The 25,479-nt window shown below is 39.4% G+C and overlaps 1 protein-coding gene across 5 annotated transcripts in view; it reads right to left on the bottom strand.

Annotated features, from left to right (window-relative positions):
* Positions 1-25,479, bottom strand: part of HERC1 (HECT and RLD domain containing E3 ubiquitin protein ligase family member 1) — a 3,987,333-nt gene that overhangs the window by 3,208,997 nt on the left and 752,857 nt on the right. For all 5 annotated transcript variants that reach the window (XM_044077739.1, XM_044077741.1, XM_044077740.1 and 2 more), the window contains exon 13: positions 13,391-13,516. In XM_044077739.1, coding sequence (XP_043933674.1) covers positions 13,391-13,516 — 126 coding nt within the window. The remainder of the gene's footprint in view (positions 1-13,390; positions 13,517-25,479) is intronic.

The following is a 25,479-nucleotide window of genomic DNA, read 5'->3' as shown; positions in this document are numbered from 1 at the left end:
CTGCTGACAGAAAAGCCTCTCATCTGCAGGACACAGTGAAGTATATTTCATTCCTGAAACATCAAGGAAGGACATCTAATAGATCAACTAATAAAGAAAGAATACACTCTAGGGTGGGATGAATCAGAAGAAGTATCATCAGTGTCAAAGTCACCAGAGAATTACCTACGTTCAAAGTCTGAATGGCTGAGGCATGAAGAAATTACTTCTCTAATATGACTCAGCTCTGAGTAACTGAAACAAAAATGCTTACTAAAGGTGCACACTGAAGATCAAGTGGCCACAGAGCAGATGTCTTTAGCAATGATATTCCTGAAATAAGTAGAGGAAGCATAAACACCTCCCATGGACAGAGCTGGTCAACTTAAGGCTTACAAAAAAAAAGCAGCTGGCAGTTCACCTGGAAGTGTCAACTTACTTGACCATTTGCAAGTTCTTCCTTTTTTAAAGCAAATATTGCAAACAAATGGTCCAGCTTTCTCAATGCATGCACCCTCCTCAATTAACACCTGAACTGCTGACACATTTTCAGAGTGCCTTCGTTCTCAACATTTCTGCCACCTCAAATAAATAAATAAATTAAAAAAATAAGATGGATAGAATGGGTTCAGAGAAAAACTTGAGACACAGATATGGGCTCATCCTAGAGAAAGACCCTCTCAATGTGAAAGATTCAAGAGTCATAAGCTCCTAGATGCTTCACATTGTTATTCCTGGTGGCCATAAAATCAATTTCCGAGAAAAAAAACTTCAAAATGCTGAGCCAGAAGATTCAAATGGCAAGCCTGTCCACCATGAAGTTCAAATTCCACGGAAAGGGATAGGTTCTTCAACAAAGGACAGAAATGCAGCACTCTACTTGACCAGCTAGTCCAAGGTCATAATCATGCTACCCATGATATTATGATGAACAGTACAGCTGATACATGCACCCTGTCTGTGAAATAAATGAAAAAGAAATCATAAAGGTACCAGAGAAACATCAGAATCATCTGTAGATAAACTACCTGAGGGTGTTGACTTACAGCTTTGTCCAAAGTGACAGCCTTTTTGACTAGGAGGTATAAGCCTACTAAGAGGAAGGCTTTATGGTACCCTTAGTCACCTCGGAGACAGGGGACATCCTTGTCTAAGACTGGGAAGGTTTTCTATACTGTTGGGGAGCCTACAGGCTAAAACAATGCCCTTCCTAGTCACAAAGAGAAACAGAAGTTCAAACTTTTTCATCTAAACTAAGACAAGGCATGGACTCATACAGGAAACTCCTGTGCCAAGGCAGAGAAAATTCATCATCAATAAACAAGCTCTGTTAAAACATGCAGAGCAGGAAAAAGACTAATGCAGAAGCGTTGACCTCAGGAGAGTCAGAATTCATAAAGAGAACTGCAGAAGAGCACTGAAAGCCCGAGCTCAGAGCATCCACCATCTTATTCACCTCTCGTAAGATTTGGTTGTCCATTTGTCTGAGATGGAAAGGGATGGAGTTCCACATTTTGAAGTTATAGGTGGAGTACACAGAGTCTTCTGCTGAGTGGTTTGATTTGGTTACTAGACAATGGTGTGAAACACAGAATTCTGTTAGTGGAGTAATAGGTGTTTACACCACTTGGGGATGGACAATGTTCTGGTTTAATGAGATTATGTGTAGTCAGCAACTGTTAGAGCGTAAGGTAGTATGGCAGTTCCGTCCAGATTAACTGTTTCAGGGCCAGGCAGTGGCATGTCTTATGAGGTAAATTAGCTGAGAATTTTCCAATGTTGTTACAGTATTGTTCGAGTTCACCAAAGTGTACAGATTGCAGGTTTGTGAAAATGTGAAAGATGTAAAGGAGTGCTGGAAGAAAATGGGCGGGGCAATGTACTTTCTGGCATTATCAGTTAGATATGGTTTGATACTCCACAGAGAACTGAGTTTTTGTTGTTTTTTTAACTGCATGTTTTATGCGAAGGTCAAATTTCATGTTTTCATCTATGATTATGCTTAAAGTTTGGAAAGAATAACAACTTCAATTTCTGAACTGTTTGACAAGGTTATGTCGAAAAGTACTTCTTTAGGAGTAATTAAGGGTCCATTAGCCACATTTATATGGCGGTAAAAAGAGTCTTGGGTTATTTATTGTAATTCTTCCAGGGTTTGGGCATAACAGATCAAGGTGGAAGGTACAAGTGTAGGAAGGTTTTTGGCTTAGGCACGCTGACATGATGTCACGTTACCACAGTGAGATAACCCAATATTTATAGAATACTGCAATATTGATCTAAGAAAGGACTTCAGAAGAAGTAAAAAATGCTTTGATGTTGAAAAAAAAGGAAAATTAAATCTAAGAAGCCATAGCTAGTCAACAACCGACACAGTTGGAATTCCAAAAGAGATACGGAAAAGAAAAAAATGAAATAACTATCTGAAAAAATATTTAACAATACTTTAAGTAATGTAGTCTTCTTGGCATAAAGAAGTGATGGAAGTTACAACAAAGGAAGGGAAATACCTGTCTAACCCAGAATCCTACAGATCCATTTCAATCCTAAATTACAATAATATTACAAAGTCTTCATGAGAATTACAGCTGAAAGAATGGGAAAGATTTTGCCCAAAATTATGGAACTGGGTCAATGCTTATTTACTGGAGGAAAAATCTGACAATATTAACACAACTCTTATGATAGAAAAGGGAAAGGGATGCTGAAGACAATACAAGGACATTAAAGATAACAGGGCTAGATGCTGGAAAAGTATCTCATATGAGTTAACGAGGAAATCACGATGAAAACACTACAGACATTTGGTTTCCCACAAAAAAAGTGCCTTTAGTTTTTGGCATTTATAAGAAATCACGGGCTAAAATATATGTGGTGGAAGCTTTTCAGAGTCAGTCAGAGGCACTAAACAAGGATGCCCGCTTTTGCCTTTGCTCTTTCCCCTGTGTATAAAACCCCATTCACAGAGATCAAATAATCTATACTGCACGTTATAAATGGGGCAATGCATATAAAATGATGTAACTGTTACAAATCCAGAAAAGGATACAAGTACTTTGATAGTAACATAAACAGCACTCAAGGGCGCCTGCAGGCAGGTGTAAGGAGGTGCATTTGCACCCCCCTGGAACTGGCTGGCTGAGAAATTTATTTTATTTTAATTAAAAAAAAAAAAAAAACTTATTTTTGTTTTTTTAAAGGGCATTCCTTTAAGAACGCCCTTTGCATCCCGTCCAGTCGCACAGACGCAACAGGTTTTTGCAACCTGCTTTCATCTTCTGTCTGTAACTGATGGTTTACGTCTTCGTCTTTTGCACGCCTACCAGGAATTTGAATTCCAGAGGACGTTTGGACTGCGGACGCGCCGGACGAATGTAGAAGTGAGAGGTAGATGTGTGCGTTTTAGTGTTTAAGAGATATGTGTGTGTGTGTTTTAGTGTTTAAGAGATATGTGTGTGTGTGTGTGTGTGTGTGTGTGTGTGTGTGTGTAAGAAATAGGTAGGAAGGAGTCTGTGGATGTAACAGCCGGCTACCCTTTCCGCTTATGCTTTCCCTAATGCAACCTTATTTTTGTTCCTCGTATATGCACTGCACTTTGCTATAGGTATGGCTTGGGGCACCATTAAAGCATCTAATAGTTTTGCATCGTCTCTCATTCATAGTATGACGTCTGTCATGCCCACTACTGACCAGAATCATGAACAGCAACATATAGATCTTGGCTGTTAATGTACATAGTGAAAATGTTCCCTTTAGCTTATTAACAAGCTGTGGTTAATGCTACTAGTTCAGCTACTTGTGCGGAGTAAACATTTTATTGCTTTCCCTTTTCTGAATTTTCATTTGATGTACATACTATATAACCAACTAATAAATACCAAATGTTGCCCTTTTGGCAGTTTCCAGCTTTAGAAAGTGTTAAATCTAGGTTATGCAATGGGGTAACCTTCAGATCAAATCTAGATTTTATTATGTATTTGTGTTACCATAACACAACCATGAGCCCCCTTCTCTTCAATAGTAGACAGTAAGAAGACTATTAAGCACTAGACTTCTTTCTGAAGTGATGTCGGTTGTAGTAGCAGTAACTGCTGACATTTATTCAGTCTTGAAGTAGATAAATGCTGAGTTTTTGTTATTAATAAAGCAAGTAGGTAGTGGTGTGTGTATGTAAGAAGTGGGTGTGTGTTTGTAAGTAAGTGCAGGTAGAAGTGTGGCGGGTGGGGTTGTACGTCGCAAATTGTTTCCTTAGAGGAAAATGAATTGGGCTGAACAGATACAAACTGCTGAACGCACAGTCGGGTTTATTATTGCTTTCATATAGTGTTTGTAGGCAGGAATAGTATCTTTACCTAAGAGTAAATCAGGCCCCATGGCAGCAGATATTCTTTTCTAACAACTTAGAGGAGTTTGTAAGAGGTGCTTTTTCGTGACAGCAGTAGAAGGTGCCCACTACACCTGTGCTTTATGCAGATTGTCCTTTACCTTACACACAGTGAAGGTGACGGGACGATAGGACAGAGCTTGTGTCATGAAGAGAATTGCTGACACTAGATCATATGTTCTGACAGCTCGTTTTACTAGTTAGGAGAGTTAATAGGGAGAGATGTCCGCCCCTCTTAGCATCATTTAAAGTGCATCATCTTGCAGCACTAAACCTGAAAAGTGCATTCCTCTAGCTGCCTGAATCCTTCCCAGTCCCGAAGCAATGCTAGAGTGATTCTGAATGGGCACTAGAAAGGATATCGTTCTCATTTGTAACCTATGACATCGCTAATGGCTGTTAACAGTGACTGACAAAACTGAACATTTTTTTCTTATGGAAATTAATTGTAATGCTTTCAGAGTCTGGAAAAGCATCTCTCCACCACCTTTTATGAAATACAGCCTGGTAATTTAGCTTTGGGCAGTTTATCGGGTGCATAGCTTTCAACAGTTCTATATTTTTGTCATGCCCCTCGTAAAAAAAAAAAAAAAAAAAAAAAAAAAAAAAATATATATATATTTTTGGTAAATCACTGAAGATTGCCGCCAATGAAGCCAGACATTAAATTTCCATACATAATCTTCAAAGTGCAGGTTGATGTAAAACCTGTTGTTCTGTTAACTTTTTAAGTGAATTAAAAGTAATAATTAAAAACTGTCCTATATATTGGGCCTTTGTTCGATTCTTGGGCTAAAGAAGTTGAATGCTATTAAAGGCATGGGGCAAACAATGCTGCAGAAAATGAGTCATCAAAACTGTTTGTCTGCTTAATTGATATTAACGTGACAAAATTAGTAAATGCAACCAGAAAAATATGTACTCTGTAATTATTATAGTCATTATAGGCTGAGAATTCTTGAGTAATATGTGTGCATCCTGATAGTGGTGTTAGCTGATGTGCAATCATGCTATAAACGAGTGTAGGCGTGCACTCATGCTATAAACGAGTGTAGGCGTGCACTCATGCTATAAACGAGTGTAGGCATGCATTCATGCTATAAACATGTTATAATAGGATACAGTAGATCCCGACATAACATGAATGCACATGTCAGCTGCCAGTACAGCACACCTGACTTGCAATTATCCAGATTTTTGCCTCATATTTTTGTTTTTTGTTTCTTACAAAATTGTTTTTCTGGCAAATCATTGAGGACTAAAGTCAGAAAATAATGGCAAACATTTGAGCTTTAGACTTCATATCTTTCAGAAAATACATACTAACACAAAACGTGTTGTTCTAGTCACTTTCTAAGGAGGTAGGGGGATGTGTGTGTGCATACCTCTCAACTGTACAGATTTTCACAGAATGTCCTGATTTTTGCCTTATGTTTTTGGTCTGTTCTACAATAAAAAAAAAAAAAATTTTTTGAAATCACTGAGTTTCAGACATAATATCCTTCAGAAAATGTATTGTTCATAGGTTCATAGATTAGTACTAAGCTAACTGCCCTTGTGAGCCATTTTAAGCCTAGCCAATTATCCCTTGTGAGACTCAAACCCTGTACTTTGTGTTTGTAAGGCAAACATCTTAACCATTAGGCCACCCTCCTAATACAAATCCTATTACTGTAGCAACTTTCTAAATGTGTCCCCAGTTTTAGGTCTTTGTCCCCAACATTATAACAGACTTTGTTCAGATTTCTTGTGCTAAGACATTGAGAGGTAGTGTGTGTGTGTGTGTGTGTGTGCGTGTGCGTGTGTGTGTGTGTGTGTGTGTGTGTGTGTGTGTGTGTAAGAGGGAGGTAGGCATACCCTTCAGCTGTCCAGGTTTTTGCAGAATGTCCAGATTTTTGCCCATATTCCTCATAAAAAGGATTGTAGTTGCTAAATAATGACAGACATTTGAGTTTTAGATGTTATATCCTTTAGAAAAATGCATACTAACACAAATCCTGTTATTCTAGCAATTTTCTAAGTTCATGAGAGCAATATTTATAATATGTCCCTATTTATTTAGGCTTTGTCCAGATTTCTTGCACTAAGAGGTTGAGGTGTGTGTGTGTGTGTGTGTGTGTGTGTGTGTGTGTGTGTGAGAGAGTGAAATGCAGAGTTAGCAGGTGGAATTTATTTTCAAGTGCTTTTTCAAGGAAATGTGAGCTTCAAGGGAAGAGAAGTTTACTGCTTCTCATGCTAAGTCTGCTTAAAATGTGCAACTGTTTTGTTTAGCAAATGGTAACACTGTTGTGGTATAGAGTTTTAAAGCAGTGTTAGTAGCACAGCAGGTAGAAAACTTGCATCTTGAGGCAGAGAGCTGTAGGTTCTACTCCCAAGGCATGTTGATTTGTATCTGAAGGGGGTGGGTGCTGCAGTCCTGAGTATGTCCTCCTTTGGATGAGATGCATAATAACTATGAACCTGCTTTTCAGCTTGCCACCCATTCCCTATTGCAATATACCAGCTTACTATTTCTTTTAATATAACATAGGCAATTTATACTTCAAGGGCAACAGGCACTGAATTTGTAAATGAAACGGTGAAATATAACGCTGTTTTCTAGCAACAACCTCTTCACTGGTTTCAGATCTCTTTAATGTGGAATTATTCAGATGACTTTTACTTCTGCAGAGATTCTGCATATTGATTGATATTGGTGGATTCCATGACAGAGTGAGCCTTTATGGTTGAAATGTTCTGAATTGGGCAGTTTGTCATTATTGGTTCATATGATTTGTTTCATTGCTTAAAGGAAAAATGTTCAGAACTATAAATTTAAAACACACTCTAACAAGTGGTGCTGCATTATACAAGGGATATAATTCAATTATTATATAGTATAATTAATACAATCAGGAAGGTTCTAAAAATGTGTGCAAGGAGCCTATGATTTGAAAACAGCCCAAAGGTAAACTTACCCTGCCACTGGCCAGATGCATTTTCTCTGAATGTGGGTTTCAATGCTGTTTCAGTGAATATGGGTTTCAAAGGCAGATACGTTTTAATGCCAACTCTGTTTTCATTGTAAGACTATTGCTTTGTTTAGGTTTAGTAAATGTCTATCAGTGTTTGTGATATAAAATTTGAAATGAAAGTTGTAAATTTAATCCAAGTATCTGTAATCATTGTAGAAGTAAATCATAAAATAGTATGCACACAGAGATTTGAACAGTGTTTATGGCAAATGGGGAGAAAGAGCCAAGTAATGGGACACTGGAATGGCTGTGTGGGCAGGGGGAGCTGCGTGGGTAGGGCTCTGGGTTTGCACCTCCCCTGCAAAAAATCCTGTGGGCTCCCTTGGCAGCACTACAAAGTTTCTACCTTTCCTACTATTTTCTTGAATGCTTAGCTCATTTTTTTTTTGTTGTCAGACAAGAACTATGTTTAAATCTTCTTCTATTATGTCTTTTTTTCCTTCCCTGCAGCCAAAATGTATAGATTTGTTTTATGTTCTCGAGTCAAACTGTACTGTTACCCTTTAAACACTTTTTATTTGTTTCTAAAATTTGTTATTTAACACAGTTTCTTAAAAAGTGTGATATTTTTCCTTGAAAAGACTAGCCAAAAACCACCCTAGGTGCTTCCCTTTTAAATTATATGAGTATTCACTGTACTTGCTGACTTACACAAATATCAGCACTGTTAACTGTGTAGAATATAAGATTTTCCTGCCCCCCCCCCCCCCCCCCCAGCAGTCAAACCCCTATGACATACACCATGGATTCTCTTGCTTCGTCCAATTCCCTTAGCTTAAAAAAAAAAGTTTTGAGCTCTTGCCCTCACTACCAGAACTCCACTCCCTTGAATGAACGGCCCAAACCATTCACTACCTTACTAACTGAATGGGAACTGCAGACTGAGCAATAAAGTGCTAAAAGCTAAGATACTTTAGAGGAAAGTTTATTCTATCATCATCATCATCATAAAGTGCTTTTTTTGAATTTACTCAGACTATACTAATCTATCCAAACTGCCTTGCTTTTAAAAAGTTCTATCTATACTATACTATATTGCAGTACACAATCCCCCCCCCCCCTACAACCCCAGTATCTAGTCCTTATGGTATTTCTAGCTTCTTTTTTGGAATACTTAATGAAAATCAATCACATCCTTACTGCTTGCTTATGCTAAAGTAAAAACTACAACATCGGTAGCATACCTAGTACTGAAATGGTTACAAATCATTTACTACTACATATATCTCTTCATTTGCATTCAGGCACTATGACAGTTTTAGTAACTGTTGGTCCTGTTTGCACACTGTTTACCCATCCACATTGTTGTCTTCCAACAGACAATCTCCACCTTTCCAGTTATTTCTCCCATTCTTTTTTTTTTGTGTGCATTCTTTCACTTACTTTGTTTTTCCCAATATGGGCTAGCACAACTGAAGTGAAAATGCAGTTACCCAACTTATACTTACATCAGGAAAAATGTATGATGTTAAATTACATGTGCATAAATACACAACACAAACGCCATTTTACTGAAAACAGGCACCATCTGAAATGGATTAAGAGAATGTGACTTACTGTACCAGCAGCCACTCTATATTTTAAAAGTGTATTAAAGCCAATGAAGCCAGATTTTGCACATCAAAAGAACCAGTTAAGTAGAGATTGTTTCTGGGATAATAAATATTATTCTACTTGGGGGGGGGATAAAATACAAGGTCCAAGGAAGATAAATGACAAGAACTGACCCAGACAGTTTTGTTGCAGGAAAAACTGTGAGAAACGTAATATTTAAAAGTTGCAGACAGATGCCAACAGTTGGCTTTTTCAAGTAGTTACAGCTCACAAGATGTTAAAGAAAAAAAATCACAATTTTTAAAATGATCACTGCAACACAATGTATGTTACCTCACAGAACGTATATAAAATATCAACTGATTTTATAACTCGAAGAAAAAGGTGACTGTAATAGGTAGAAATATACAGCTGTCTTGTTGTCTAAGGGGAGATGCATCTCACATGGTTCCCATTCCAATTAGAAACAACCTTACAAAACACAGCATTACGGCTGAACACCATCCACTGTCTTTATATCATATACAGTAAGCTCTCAGTTAACTCGAACTCAAGCAACCAGCAAAAATATATTGAAGAAATACAGTACGATTTTCATGTGTTGCACTTTCTGTCCCCCCCCCCGCACAAACATACCTTACGTTTTTAGAGTTTTAAAAAGGAAGATGCAAATAATTCCTTCTCTCCCCAACCTGAGAACAAGTTAAACCAAACAATTAGTATAGAGTACAGTATTAGCTAGGCCTATTTTTAATAGTACCTCTCAAGCAACCAGACATAAGAAGTTATGTACTCACCATAACATTGTCCATCTCACCTATATTCTTACTGGTTGGGTTCGGAGCCGTTCTCAGCTCCGACTCGACCGAATACTAAAGCTCGAGAGCTTCCACTGGCTCGAGGCTAACCCATATCCCCATGATGCTCTCGGCCAAATCCCCATATCTTGTTTGCAAGTGAAAGGCAATCTCAGAAAATGTGTGTGTGTGTGTGTGTGTGTGTGTGTGTGTGTGTGTGTGTGTACACACAATCACACACACACACACACACACACACACACACACACACACACACACACACACACACACACACACACACACACAAAACATATATACGTAAATACCTTACAAGGACAGGAACAGAGGCTCCAAACCATCAAAAAACTATGTGCAAAGTATACAGTTATCCATCAGTTCCTCCAGGAATACATGATGGGGGAAGGAGGGTGGGACACAAGAATATAGGCGAGATGGACAGCAAACATGGAATGTTATGGGGAGTACATAACTTCTTAATGTTACATTGTCCTATCTCACCGTAATTCTTGCTGGCTGGGACAGCATTCCCTAGCACCTTTATCCTAGGGTGGCACAGAAAAAAAGACTCTTCAATACAGTGGATCCAAAGGAGGACCTGTTCTGGGAGGCCGCATCTACTTCATAATGAGTGATAAAGGTATGAGGTCTCACCCATGTTGCAGCTGCACAAATAGAATCAATAGGAAGTCTAGCTTGAAAAGCAGAGGATGTTGAGACTGCCCTAGTGGAATGTCCTCTTATCTTTCCTGGTAGTTGCTTACCTTGCTTATTGTAGCAGAAAGAAATGCAATCAGTAAGCCACTTAGATAAGGTTACCTTGGAAACTGGCAATCCTTTCTTTTTGTTCAAAAAGGACACAAAAAGCTGGTCAGATTTCCTGAAAGCTTTTGTCCTGTTCAGGTAAACACGTAAATGTCTATGAATATCCAACTGGTGCAATTTATATTCTGCCTTGTCGCTATAATTTGGAAAAAAAGAGTGGCAATTCAATGGAAAGGTTAAGATTATTCTCTGAACATACTTTAGGAAGGAACAAGGGATTAGTTCTCAAACAGACCCTATCCTTGTGAAAAAATGATATAAGGAGGACGAGTAGAGAGAGATTGTAACTCCGATACCCTTCTGGCAGAGGTTATGGCTACTAAAAAGATATTTTTCCATGACAAAAATTTTAAATCACAAGATGATGCAGGCTCAAAGGGTGGTAAAATTAGCGAAGTTAGCACAAGATTTAGATCCCAAGGCACTGGGGGTTCTCTGACTGGGGGTCTGAGTAAGAAAGACACCTTTGAGGAAAGCCTTACATAACCTGAGAGACATAATTGGGACTCCCATTTCTCCAGTATGGAAATTAGAAATGGCTGCCAGTTGAACCCTAATAGTAGCTGCAGCAGCCCCTTCTTCAAAAAGTTCAGTAAGAAAGTCTAAAATTGAAGATATGGAAGCTGTAAAAGGCTCTATGTTCTGTTTTGCAGCCCAACATGTGGATCTTTTCCACTTACTGGAGTATAATTTCCTTGTGGATGGTTTATGGGAAAAAATGAGAATATGACTCACTGCAGGGGAGAAGAGGTGACACCTGGCTATGCGTGGAATTGGAGCAGTCATGCTGTCCTTGAGGATTGGGACAGATGGATGGAACTCCCCCGAAGAATGGGTAAAGAGGTCTGGAAATGAATCCAGAATCCAAGGTTCCTCCAGCAGATGGATCCAGAGAAAGGGGAACCAAACCTGACAAGGCCAATAAGGAGCAATGAGGATTATAATGCTTTTCAACAATCTCACTTTCTGAATCTCTTTGGGGATAAGAGGCAGGGGGGGAAAGGCACAGAGTAATCCCAAGGGCTAATTTTGAACCAGTGCATGCCTTGGTGACTTCCCCAGAGGGGGAATGAGGGCAAAGTAGTTGCTGCATTTGGTGTTCATGGACGTGGCGAATAGATCACAGCAAGGCTGGCTCCATTTCTGGAAGATCACTTCCACAATCTCTGGTTTCAGGGACCACTCGTGTATACTGTTGGAGCCGCAGAAGTAATAGTTGTGTCGGAACTGAGAGCCCTTGGTTCCGATGTCAGAATCTTTTTAGGTGGCTCAGTCAACAGATCCGAAGAAGCCGAAGCTGGTCTTTTGGTAGACTGTGTCTTAAGAGGAAGAAGTGGAGGAAGATTTGGAGCTCTGTCCTTTGTCTAAAGACTTCTGAAAGGCCCCTTTCATTAAACCCCTATCAAATAGTTTCCTCTTCCTTTCATGGAGCACCCTGCTACTGAAGACATGACAGATAGTGTAGGGGTCCTGTAAACGTGCCACACCAAGGCAGTAGATGCAGCTAGTATGGCCGTCGGTGATAGAGATTTTCTGGGTACATCTATCACATTTTTAAAACCCAGATTGTCGATGCTCTTTTTCTTTAAACACTGTACAAGATATAACAATTACAAACAAGTGAAGTGAAAACAACTACTACAAGCAGAAAGCTATCTTATAGAAAAGATTTTTTTTTTTTTGACAGAAGAAACGAGGGAAGGGAGTGGCCCTCTAAGTCAAACGGGCAGCAAGAGCCCTCTAACTTAAACGATACTCTCTAGGATTAGGATAGGGGAAGAAAGAGAAACTTCTAGTTTAAAGATTCTCAAGAAAGAAGTACACACTGAAGAAAATGGAGAGGTAGAGCGGCCCTCTAAGTCAAACGGGCTGCGAGAGCCCTCTAACTTAAACGGTGCTCTCTAAACTAGGAAAGGATAGAGACAAAACCTAACACAGACTCACGATAACTGTTAAAGTAGAAGAGAGACAAAAATCAAGGAAACAACACTGAAGAAAAATAAAATTAGTCTACTTAGCCAACAAGCCAGCCAGACAGCAACCTCGATGCTTAAGCGGCAAACGAGATCTGAGGATTTGGCTCAGAGCATCATGGGATAGAGGATAGCCTCAAGCCAGTGGAAGGCCTCGAGCTTTAGTATTCGGCCAAGTCGGAGCTGAGAAGAGCTCCGAACTCAACCAGCAAGAATTACGGCGAAATAGGACAACATAACATCTACAGTTATCTGGCATCTATCAATCCCTAAGGGTGCCAGTTAACTGAGAGTTTAATGTAATGAGCATTTAGAACACCACACAGATGTTAAAATCAACATGTTCGTGAAAGGCATATTGTACCTTAAAACCTCCTTTAGGACAAGAATTCTGTGATAAAATTCTAACACTTCTGTCTCCCTTCAAACCACTGCATTTTTCAGCTATAAGACTTGTGATCTGGAAGATGGTATTTCTGGTTGCAACTACCTCAACATGGTGGAATATTTCTATTTCAATCGTCAACTAAAAGTTTATTCTGTGCTACAATCAGAAAAAGACATTAAACACATTTTTTTTTTTAAAAAAAGTATCAAAACCTTTGAAGCCAGATTTTGCACGTCAAAAGAACCAAGGAAACTGGAAGTAGTAAAGTGCCACTGTTAGGGGAAAACTGAAAAATTATGACTTCCCCAAAGTAAAAATACTCATTTCTTGATGAAACTGCAGAATGAAGTGATAACCAATGCTATGATGTATAGGTATGCAGTTAGTTTATATAAGTATTACACATTTTTAAAATCATAACATAAAATAAAATGCTGATATATACATATACACCATACCTGTCCTTTTGACAGGCTCTCCCACCTGTCAGGTCCCTGAGGTAAAAGAGAATGCAGCAACTCCATTCTTTCTCGCAAAGGGGGTAAAAGCATGGTAGCCCCAACAGAAAGAGTCTCCATAACTGCCTGAAATAAGACAATCATAAAATAAGACTTTGGAAAACAACTTGAGTGGAATTAATGTTAAAAAGTGTATTCAATGAAAAGCAAGTCAGAAAGTCTGTTATGTGTACGGTCACATAGGTAGCTAAGAAAAAGGAATTAACAGAAGATTACTTGGCTAAGACTGAAGAATTCACATACCTCAGTCCTACTCCACCACGCAAACACACACACCACCTTAGAAAGCAGAATAAAAATCTGGGCTATTTTACACTGGAGAAAAGGGTTTGCGCACACCATTTCAATATTATTCACTCCTGAGGTGCTGTCCTTTGGATGGGACATTAAACTAAAGTCTCTTGGACATCATTTGAAGGCAGCTCACGCAAATATAAAGGAATGCATGGCACTGATCAAGAACAGTATCTTTTTTATTTTATTAATACAGCCACTAAGTGATACAGGAACAAAGTATAACAATAACACATTCATAATCTTCCTTCATACCATTTATTCACCCATCCCATTCACCCAGTTAATTTAATATCATTCCATACATCTCTTCAAATCACATTCAATTTTCTATGATTTCATACTAACTATATAAACGTAATCAACACCTAATCAACTACAATTCCAAACCACACAAGCAACAACTTCCATCTTTCAATTTTTTCCAGTGCTGCCTGTACTCCTTCATACTCCCTACAACATGACATTTCCTCATTTATATCAACATTAAATGCACATACCTTTTTAAATTCATGCCAAAACCGTTTTTATATACACACATAATTACTTCACAATTTTAAAGTATAACTCTCTTATCTCCTTTTTCCATGTCTAGTAGGACATTCACACCCGAAAAAGACATGGCTAAACTCAAAAGGTTTTAATCATAATCATTTTCTTTATATAATGCAATTGAAATAATTTCTAAAATTTAACAACTGAGATCATTTTATCTAGTTTTCTCCCTTCTTAAATTTAATTTCTTTTAAAACTCACACCTGAAATCCTTTCCCCACCTACTACTACTTTCGTTTGTTGTTTTGAAACACCTTTGTTAATCGCTAGAATATAGGCAAACATATATTAATAGAAAAGAAAACCATATTAACACTTTCAAATGCATGCATTATACATTACATACATTATTCTTTCTTTTAAATAATTATTCACTCCATCATTACATAAATATTGCACAATTCCTGTATTCCCTTAAACCTCACTCCTCCAGAACATTCTGTACATATTGTTCACAAACATTTGATTTACTTTTATTACTTCTACGTAATTTGCTCCTTCCTTTTTCTACAGATTATACCTCTACCTCTTATCACTTTACAAAATTCAGTACTTCAGTTACAGCTGGTTTTGATTTTGATCTCCATTTGCTAGCAATTGCTTTGTGGCAGCCAACAGCAATGAACTTAGTAAGTCCTTGATATGTCTGGGCAATTCAGACCCTGGGTCCTTGTTCAAATGAATCACTGTCTTAGTTACATGTACTTGGCCCCCCTAACATTTCTGACAGAGTACTCTGTAGTCAGGAGGTTAGAAAAGACTGGAAAGCAAAGAAAGAATGGAAGGACATCTGTCTGGCTCCCAAGTCTGGAGTGTAATAAGATGACAGATTTTAAAAATTCCCCTACATGCGCTGGTAAAAGTTTTTAGTCAAATCTAGAACAGAAGCAGACTAGACTAAAAGCTCTATCAGAGTTGGTCTTTCACTTAGCACTCCCCTCTCCCTTTCTCTTTGCCTATACTCTGACATCGATCCCCGGTACAGAAGGCAATCTGTAACCTGAAGTCCAAATTTTTGCTTGGCCACATCCCACTCCATTACGTTTCCCTCTCTAGCTACATGCTCCCAATATCGTGGTTCACTTGCTAATTTTCTCCAGTACATCCAAGCCCCCCCTTTTGACCATTTTCTATACCTCTACTTGCAGCAGTTCTCTATTCCTTGAATCTTAGTAACATTTAAAACTAATTCTGTTTTCATACTTTCTTGCATACCTAATATTAATTCTTTCATACTGTCTCATATCTGCCAACACCACAGTTGTATAACATAACAGCATCTTACTCTAATACATTTCACACAAACTTCCTTCTAACCTTGTCTTTAGCTCCATAAAAAGGCTCAGACAATCCTGTTTTAATCCTTTTCGTAACCTGTGATTCTGTTCTACCCAACTATTCATCAAGGATTTAATAAAATAATTCTCATACACTTCCTTCCTAAACTTCTTTTAGCTTTTTCAATACCCACCACGACTCACAGAAACACTATCTAAATCAATATCTTACTAAGGAGCCTTCCTTTCTTCCCTTTTCATCCAAAGAAGCCACAAGAAAAGGAATTCTCACAGTTCAGCTAGGATATGGTCCTGCAACAGCTGTTGCTGCCTCCAAAATGAACATTTCCTCCTTCTAGACAACCTCCAACAGAAGCTGTCAACTCATCTCACTTGCCCCAAGAACAGGATACTACTGCTTTGTTCTAAAGAAAGCAAACTGGTGTCAATTCAACAAAAATACAATCTAATTTTCACATCCTTACATTTCAAGGTGATCTGGCAGTTTGCTTAAAGGACTAAGGAGCTGTTGATGAGTTGTTTCCTGTTGTCCAGTGGAGCAAGGTTTGATTCCCTCAGCCTCCATTGCCTAACTGTGTCCATGGAGATCAGTGCTCTACCCCGGAAATAAAATAAAAAAATAAAACAAGCTACTAAATCAAAACATGCCCCTCTTTTCAGCAGCAAATTCACAATTAGGAAAAGGATATATAACCTTAGGTCTAAACCTTTACGCATACCTGCTGGCCATACTCCTGCAATTATTTAAAAAAAACACAGACAGAGACAGACACAAACACACAGACAGACAGAGACACACACACAGACACACACCAACCACAGCTTCTCAATCCAGGGTCTCAAAATCATCCCTCATTAGGGATGTTGATAAATTTTCAGACTTCTGTAACAAACTAAAGCAACACCTACTTGAAATCTCAGTCACTCAACACCACCAGCATTGCATGTCTTTCGGCTTATCCCGGCCAGGGATCGCCACAGCAGAACTCCGGTCCGCTAATGTTTGGTAGTAGATTTTTACGTGTCGAGTTACCAGCCCTGACACACAACCTTCAGCGAAGGCCTGCCCATTCAAGCATGCCTCCACACAGAAGATGCTCTAGCTGAGAATCTAACGCAACGTCTTGCTGTGAGGCGACAACGCTACTGCAGCCAATTATATCGTAGTATAGTTTGAAATCTGGAAGGCCTAATCCCCCTCTCTCTTTGGGCAGAATTAGTTTAGAGTATTTGATCCTTGTTGATTTCGGATAGCAGACGAATTTAGATATTTCTGTGCAAATGTTTTGAAGAATTCTTCAGGAATATTTGCGTTTGTTGCACTTAATTGATATATCATCTTTGGGAGAACATTCATTTTAATGACTGCAACCTTAGCTAGGTTTGATAGCTTCATATCTTTCCACCTATAGAAGTCTTGAGTTACTTGTGTCCATAGCTTCCCTAAATTGTCTGACATTACTGACTTCTGATTATGATCGAAAAATATCCCTAAATATCTGAATGAGTATTCTTTGTGGCCTAGTGGATTAATTGGAAAGATTTTAGATTTAGATGCGTTGATTTCATAGATTGATATTTCTGAAATAGATTTAATGATTTTACTGAAATCTGTATTTGGAGTTTCAAAGTAAACATTGATGTCATCTGCGAAAGCTGTTAAGGCGAGTTTGTTGTTTAGAACTTATTTTATGTGATGGTAAGTGCATTGGATTATGTGAAGAAATAAGGGTTCGATATACAAATTAAAAAGAAATGGAGAAAGGGGGCAACCCTTTCTTGTACCATTTATAACTTTTTATTGGTTTGGATTCTATGCTAAATAAATGAAAAGACCGTTCCTTCAAATTAATATTGTGTGTGTGTGTGTGTGTGGGGGCTGTGCCCCCCTCCCCCCATTAATTATACATACAAACTCAGAGATCACACTACAGTGAAGAAAAGGCAAAACTTCCAGCCTTCACTGTACTGCGATCTTACAATAGCGATATCAAGGAATGGCCTTTTCGTTTATTTGGCCATTTGACATTTCCACTTTTTGTTTATTTAATAGGGACCCATTTTTATTACATCAATAAATCATTTTGGAATATTATAGAATGACAATGTTGCAAATAAAAATTTTTGATTTACTTAGTCAAAAGCTTTGCTAGCATCTAATGCCAGGGCATACCTTGTTTTTTTTCCCTTCTTTTTCACATAGTTGCATTATTGCATTTAAGGTAAATGTGTTGTCCCAGGTTTGTCTGAAGCACATAAACCCAGCTTGTTCTGGAGAAATAATTGTCAGTAATACTCTTTTAAGCCTATTTGCTAGGACAGCAGCTAAGATTTTAATGTCAATATTTATTAGTGAAATTGGTCTATATTTTAGTGGATTTGATTATCTCATTTAGGCTTTTGAAAAAGAACGGTTCTGGACATGTTCAAGTATGTATCTATAATGCCAAACTCCCTGATATGGTTGTATAGTTTTAGTTTTAGGTTTTGTAAAATTCATTCTTCCTTTGTGAATAGTGCTCTTAACATTTCTTTTTGTTGTTCATTTATTGTTGGGAAAGTTACGTTTTTTAGAAAATTAATATGATCTTCCAATCGAGTTTGCTTTTGTGGTCCATATATGTTTCTGCATGTCTCCAAAGGTTTTAGCTATTTCATGATTTGTACTATTTTTTCCCTTTATATTCTAACTTTGTTATATTTGGTATTGCTTGTTTGGCTGAGATTATTCTTGCTAATAGTTTGGAAGGAGTTTGGGCACTGTCAACATATCTAGCATCTTCATCTCAATAAAAGAATATTGTGAGTGTAAGAGGTATAGTTCTTTATGCAAGTTTATCATCTGTGTTTCTAGGTCTGAGCTATAATTATTTTGGATTTTCGTTTCAACTTGGTTTGTAGTTTATTTTCTTCTTCTCTGTAGACTTTTTTGTAATGGGATGCTTTCTGAATTAAAATGCTCCTCATTTTTGCTTTGCTGGCTGCCCACCGTACGTCGTATGGTATGTTTTTATCTAGAGGATTATTGTCTATTTCAATAAGTACATTACTTACTTCTTGGATTACATCATTTTTATGTAGGAGGTTTGGATTTAAAGACCATGATGGGCATTTGGGTTTATTGTTTTTGTCGCTAGGTGGGACCAATGCTATAGTAATTTTAAAGTGGTCTGAGAGAGCTCTGGGTTCGATCTTATATTCTATTTTTAATTCAAGGAGCAACTCAGAGACAAGGAAGAAGTCTATTCTAGACCATGACTTACAACATGGACAATAATATGTATATTTGTTTACAGAGGATTTATTACAACTGAAATTGTATGGGTCAGCTAATTTACAATCTAGTATTAGGTCGTTCAGAGCCAATAAGATTTGAGAGTTATATACTTTATTTTTAGTGGAGCTGTCTGTTTCTGGGTTAAGAACCATATTCCAGTCACCTCCTAGTATATAATAACAGTTTGGGAACTTCATTAAGATATTACATATTTCAATAACATATTCTTGCTGTCTAACACACGGGCTATATAAATTTAAGAATAAAATAGGTATTTGACAGTGGATACTAGTACAAACAAAATAACACCATCTGCTATTTTGGTCTGCCACACATTCTGTTATTTTCCAGCAGAAGGATTTAATAAGAATTGCAACTCCCTTAGATATTGTGCTATTGCCTGATGCTATTACTTTAGATAACCATTTTTTTCTCTCTATCTTTCTCCGAATCATCAAGCATATGGGTTTCTGTTTAAAAAAAAAAAAGTTTGCCTTAGATTGAAAAAGTAGGTGCATAAGTAACTTTCTTTTCTTTTTATCCTGGAGTCCCTTTACATTCCATGAATCTATTAAGCCACATTTTTTCTCTAAATTGTAGGTTTTAGTTAAAGTAACTGTAGTGATTTCCCTTCTACCTTGTTGAAATGTTATATAAACTGTTCCTATTAACCTAAATACAGCTACTGCAACACCTTTTCCTTCCAGAAAAAAGTACAGTTTTGTACCTACCATAAATGTAGATGTTCGAAGATCCACATTGCTGCAGTCCTTACACTTGGGTAGTCCGCTGTCCTCGGTCGGCCTGAATATCAAAGTATAAGGCTGACGTCGGTCAAGGCGCATTAGACTGACAACAGGACGTCAGGGTACAAATGCGCATGACCGACGTCATATCCTCAGTCTTTTCTTGCCCCAGATGTCAGAAGACCCTAAAAAGAAAGGTCAACACCAAAAGACAGCAAACACCCAACCAACCACCCTTGCACTAACAATATGTACAATATATACAATATTTACAACCCAACCCACACAACCGCCTCTAACTACAGAGGGGAAGGAGGGAGGGTAAATTGGACTGCAGCAATGTGGATCTTCGAACATCTACATTTATGGTAGGTACAAAACTGTACTATGTTCTTCATCTCACATTGCTGCAGTCCTTACACTTGGGTAGAATCCCAAAGCAGAGGAAAGGGAGGATGGCAAAACTATAAGGAAGCAGGAGCTGCTAAAATGCCCTGTAAAATAGCAGTGGCAAAACCAGCCCTAGATTTAGAGTAAAGTGGAAGGTGATAATGCTTAGAGAAAGTATGCACTGAACTCCAAGTAGCTGCCTCCAAAATATCCTTAGTTGCCACCCCCCTTAAAAAAGCTGTCCAAGTGGCAGTAGCCCTAGTGGAATGAGGCCTAATCCCAGCTGGAATCTCCTTGCCATGATGGGAATAACAGAAAGCAATGCAAAACCCAATCCACTTAGAAATAGTTTGTTTTGACACAGGCTTGCCCTGAGAACCCAAAGCAAATGAAACAAATAACTGCTGAGACTGCCTGAACCCTTTAGTTCTGTCCAAATAATATCGCAACTGCCTGTGTACATCTAAAGTATGCAAAATCTTTTCCCCTTTATTTTGGGGATTTGCATAAAAAGTAGGCAAATGAATAGTTTGGTTTAAAGCCACACTAGAAACCACTTTAGGCATAAAGGAAGGATTAGTATGTAAAGATACCCTATCCTTATGGAAAATTAAGAAAGGCTCAACCGCCATAAGGGCCTGCAACTCAGAAACCCTTCTTGCAGAGGTAATAGCCAACAAAAAAGCAGTCTTCCATGACAAAAATTTCAACTCAGTAGTAGCTGCAGGCTCAAAAGGTTGTAGAGTGAGTTTCTCCAACACAAAATTGAGATCCCAAGCAGGAGTAGGAGCTCTTCGTGGGGGTCTTATATTCTTTGCCCCTCTAAGAAATTGATTGAACAAAGGATGAGAAAACAATGGTGGGTCACAATCATAGTGAGCCGAAATTGCTGCAGCATGAACCTTAATAGAAGAGAAGGACAAACCTTTGTCCAGTAACTCAGTAAGATATTGAAGAGCCACACTTAAATTAGGCTCAGAAACATCAAAATCCTTTGCTGCACTCCAAAATAAAAATCTCTTCCATTTATCTGCATACACTTTCCTTGTACTAGGCCTTCTAGCTTCCAAAATAACATTCAAAACTTGCTGTGGAAGTGGAGGCCCACTATGGTTCAAAACAGAATATGCCAGGCTGTTAGGTGCAGAGAGTGAAGCTTGACATTGAGCAAATGACTGTCCTCCTGAGACAACAGGTGTGGAATCGAAGGCAAAGGCCATGGAGGCTCCCGTACCAGGCTTCTCAGTAATGGGTACCAATGCTGTCGAGGCCAATCTGGAGCTATCAAAATCATCCTTGGCTTGTCCTGTCTGGCCTTTAGTAGTACCTTTGGGAGGAGAGGCAGAGGCGGAAAGGCATACACATGAAGATTGCTCCAATTGAAAGAAAGAGCATCCACTTTCCAAGCTGTGGGATGAAACCTTTTCGTGCAAAACTTTGGCAGCTGGTGGTTTAGTGGAGAAGCGAACAGATCTATGTCTGGAGTTCCCCATGACGCTGTCAATTTCTGAAATACATAAGGATCAAATTTCCACTCGTGGGGATCCATAATTCGTCTGCTCAACACATCTGCTAAGGAGTTCTGTGCTCCCGGCAGAAACCTTGCCTGAAGATTTAGCTGTAAACTGAGAGCAGTCTCCCACAAAATCATTGCTTGCCTGCATAGAGGATAAGAATGTGTTCCGCCTTGCTTGTTGATGTACCACATGACAGTTGTGTTGTCTGTTAGAATCAACACCTGCCCTGGAAGAAGTAAATCCTTGAAAGCTATTAATGCAAACTGGACTGCTAACATCTCTTTCAAGTTGATATGTAGATGTAGTAGTCTGGCAGGCCACTTGTCTTGTATCCACTTTCCATTCAGATGAGCTCCCCAAGCTTTGTCTGAGGCATCTGTCGTTAGAATCTGACTCGCCTCTGGCCGGGTCACAGAGAGTCCCTTGTTTAGGTGACATTCCTGAGCCCACCACAACAATTCCTTTTGAATGCAAGGTATTATTTGAATGACAGTGTCCAAATCCTGGCAGTGCTGTGTCCATACATTTTGAGATACCATTGTAGCTTCCTCATATGCAGTTTGGCATTGGGAAGCACCAGAATACAAGATGCCATGAACCCCAAGGCTTGAAGGACTGTCCTTGCAGTCAGCCTGGACTGATGAGACAACTGATGAAAGTAAAGGGAAAGATTCTTTTGTTTGTCCGGGGTCAAAAGGCCATCCGGATGCTGTATTCAGTCTCACACCCAGAAAGCACATGTCCTGAGAGGGTACTAGAATGGACTTTATTTCGCTCACAGAATACCCCAGGCATCTTAGCACTGCTATCACATAATGCAAATGATGAAGAAGCTCGTCCCTTCCTTGAGCCAGAATCAGGCAATCGTCCAAATAAGGATAGATCTGTATTCCTTTTAACCTGAGGAAAGCTATCACTGGAGCCAGAACTTTCGTGAACACTCTGGGCGCAGTAGATAAGCCAAAGGGCAATGCAGAGAACTGATAATGAGAAGTCCCAGCTCGAAAACGAAGATACTTCCTGCAACTCAGTCTGATAGGAACATGAAGGTAAGCCTCCTTGAGATCCAAAGTTACCATCCAATGATCTTTGCCCAGCAGAGGTAAAAGCTGTTGTAACGTCAACATTTTGAACTTGGGAATGTCCAGATAAGTGTTGAGGATAGATAAGTCCAAAATTGGTCTCCACGTGTTCCCTTTCTTTGGTACTAGGAACAGGCGAGAATAAAATCCTAGGCCCACTTCTGGCATAGGGACCAGCTGTATGGCCCCTATTTGGAGTAACAGAGAAATTTGCTTGTGAGCCTCTATTCTTTGTTGAGGAGGAACGTCTGGCATGCCTTTGAAAGGAGGCAAGGTATGGAAATAAAACCTGTAACCGTGGTGTATGATATCCAATACCCATCTGTCTTGGGTAATTAAACTCCAATTTTCTTTGAAAAGTGCCAACCTTCCTCCCAAAGGTGCTGCCAGACGAGAAGGCTCTGGCAGCTGAAAAGGTAGGTCATTGCGTCTGTTTACGAAAGTACTGACCCCTGCCCTCACCCGAAGACTGTGCAGGTGAACTCCCTGTTCTAGGCCTGAAAGAGCCCTGAGCTCTGCCCCTACCACGCCTAGATCTACCCCTAGACTGGGAATCATAAGAAGGATACGCCCACCCCTTGGTAGGCCAATTTCTACTAAACTTCGGAGGCTGAACCTGCAAAAAATCTTTAACAGTCTGCATAGACTTAGCCTTGTCTTCCATTTTCTTTAAGACTGCCTCAACAGGAGAACCAAACAACACATCAGATTGTAAAGGAGCATCTAAAATCCTTGTCTTAACATGGTCAGATAAATTCTGATCCCTCAGCCAGGCGTGCCTGCGAAGAACTGACCCAGTGGCAGCCACCCTAGACGAGGCCTGTACAGCATCAAAACCACATTGCAAAGAATGCTTACCCACCTGTTCAGAAACATGTACTAAATCTTGTAACTCTTTACACTCAATACCCTCCGCCAGAGCATCTACCTTAGACTTCAATTGAGAAAGGAGATAATTTTGGTATTTCAACATGTGAAACTGGCAATTCAAAGCCCTCATAGCTAGGGTGGAGGAAGTATAAACTTTCTTTCCCCATCTATCCAAAGCCCTGGCCTCTTTATCTGGAGGAACCGGATTTTTGACAGCAGAAGCCTTAACACCCTTAGGCCCCTGACTAACAGTTTCTGGGTCTGCCCTAGGACTCTTAAAAAGATACTTATGAGCTTCAGGCACCCTGTAATACCTGTCCGGTTTAACAGGAGCAGGAGGCAAAGAATCAGGATTAAGGGAAGCTTCTGCAAACACATCTTCCACAACATCCAGAACAGGAGGTATAGCCAAAGGCCTATGCTGGGGTAAACACAAAAACTACCTAAGCCTTTTCCTGGAATCAGAGAAGTCCTGACCTTCCCACTTAAAATGCTCCCTCATGGAATGAAGAGTCTCTGAAAAGAAAAATCCTCAGGAGGAGAAGCAGAAGGAGTAGAATCATCCACATCAGAATCAGAATAAGGAGAATACTCCTGCAAGTGTGCAGCCGAAGACTCAGAAACATCCGAAGCCTGCTCAAAACTCCCTAGCTCAGGTTCCACCCTAGGTCTCTTATCAGGAGGGGGCAAAGAACCTCTAATCAAAGTAATCAAATCTTCTGCCATTTTAAGCATATGCTTCTTGGGCACAGATCCTGAAGAACTAGGGGTGACACCAACTGAAGCTAAACCTGGCCTGCCTCTGGGAGAAGCCTTGGAAACAGAAGGAGAGGGCCTAACCACCCTAGGAAGGGAAGGGAGCACAGTAACCTGAGAAGCCCCTTCAGCCTGACCTGCCTCCTGAGAGGCCACATCTTGCAATAACAAAGTCTCTCCCTGGGACTCCAGAGAAACCTCCGGCAGAACCACCGGCTCCACCAACACCTCTAAAGAACCGGCGTCCGGAACGGACGGCTCTTCAAGCCTAGGCTTAGCTGCTTTGTCCTTGCGCTTCTTCGAAGAAGCGGGCGTCGGAGCATCCGACGGCATTTTATAATTGCACCGCTTCCCAAAGACTAACCTGGCACAATCTAACCTTCTCTTTATTGTGCGCTTATTGAATCTAGCACAAGAGCGACACCCAACAACGTCGTGCTCAGGCCCTAAACAAGGAATACACAAAGTATGGTAATCTCTATGCGGTATCTGTTTCCCACAAGAAATACAGTTATTCACTTTTTCTGACATCCGGTAAACCACTGAGGCAAGAAAAACTAAAATATTCCCAACGGGTACTTAGCCAACTTTGACTCGGTCTGAAACTCCGAAAGAAAATTTCAGAACGCCGAACGGCACTTGCAACGCTGCTTCTGCATCGGACCATGCGGCAAAAAAGACTGAGGATATGACGTCGGTCATGCGCATTTGTACCCTGACGTCCTGATGTCAGTCTAATGCGCCTTGACCGACGTCAGCCTTATACTTTGATATTCGGGCCGACCGAGGACAGCGGACTACCCAAGTGTAAAGACTGCAGCAATGTGAGATGAAGAACATCCCTAGTGCCTATCTACCCCATCTGGAAGAGAATTGAAGAATGCAACTTTCAAATACATTTCAATTTGTGTATCATACATGATATAACGTTTAACAATTCTACGTAACAAGTGATGAAAATTTAAAAACACAACTCTATAATACAAATTTTAATGCACTCAAGATCTGGATGTTCCGGTTCAACACAGCATCATATATCCCTGCTCTCTGTTTCTCTACAGTGTCTTCTAAATGGTGAATAAGAACAGTGCTAAACACTTAAAATCAATTCAGTCAGATAGTGCTCGACATTTACTATGATTCACAATTTAGTTTATATACCTATTGTTTATATATATTCTGAAATTTGTTCACTCTGTTACTGTTTTACTCAACATTTGTTCAAAGAGGATGTACCCATTAGT

This window comes from Protopterus annectens, chromosome 7.part0 (assembly GCF_019279795.1).
Source record: "Protopterus annectens isolate FY-2018-M chromosome 7.part0, PAN1.0, whole genome shotgun sequence".
Lineage (NCBI taxonomy): Eukaryota > Metazoa > Chordata > Ceratodontiformes > Protopteridae > Protopterus > Protopterus annectens.
The sequence above is the reverse complement of the archived record's forward strand: the minus strand, read 5'-3'. Positions and strand labels throughout refer to the sequence as shown.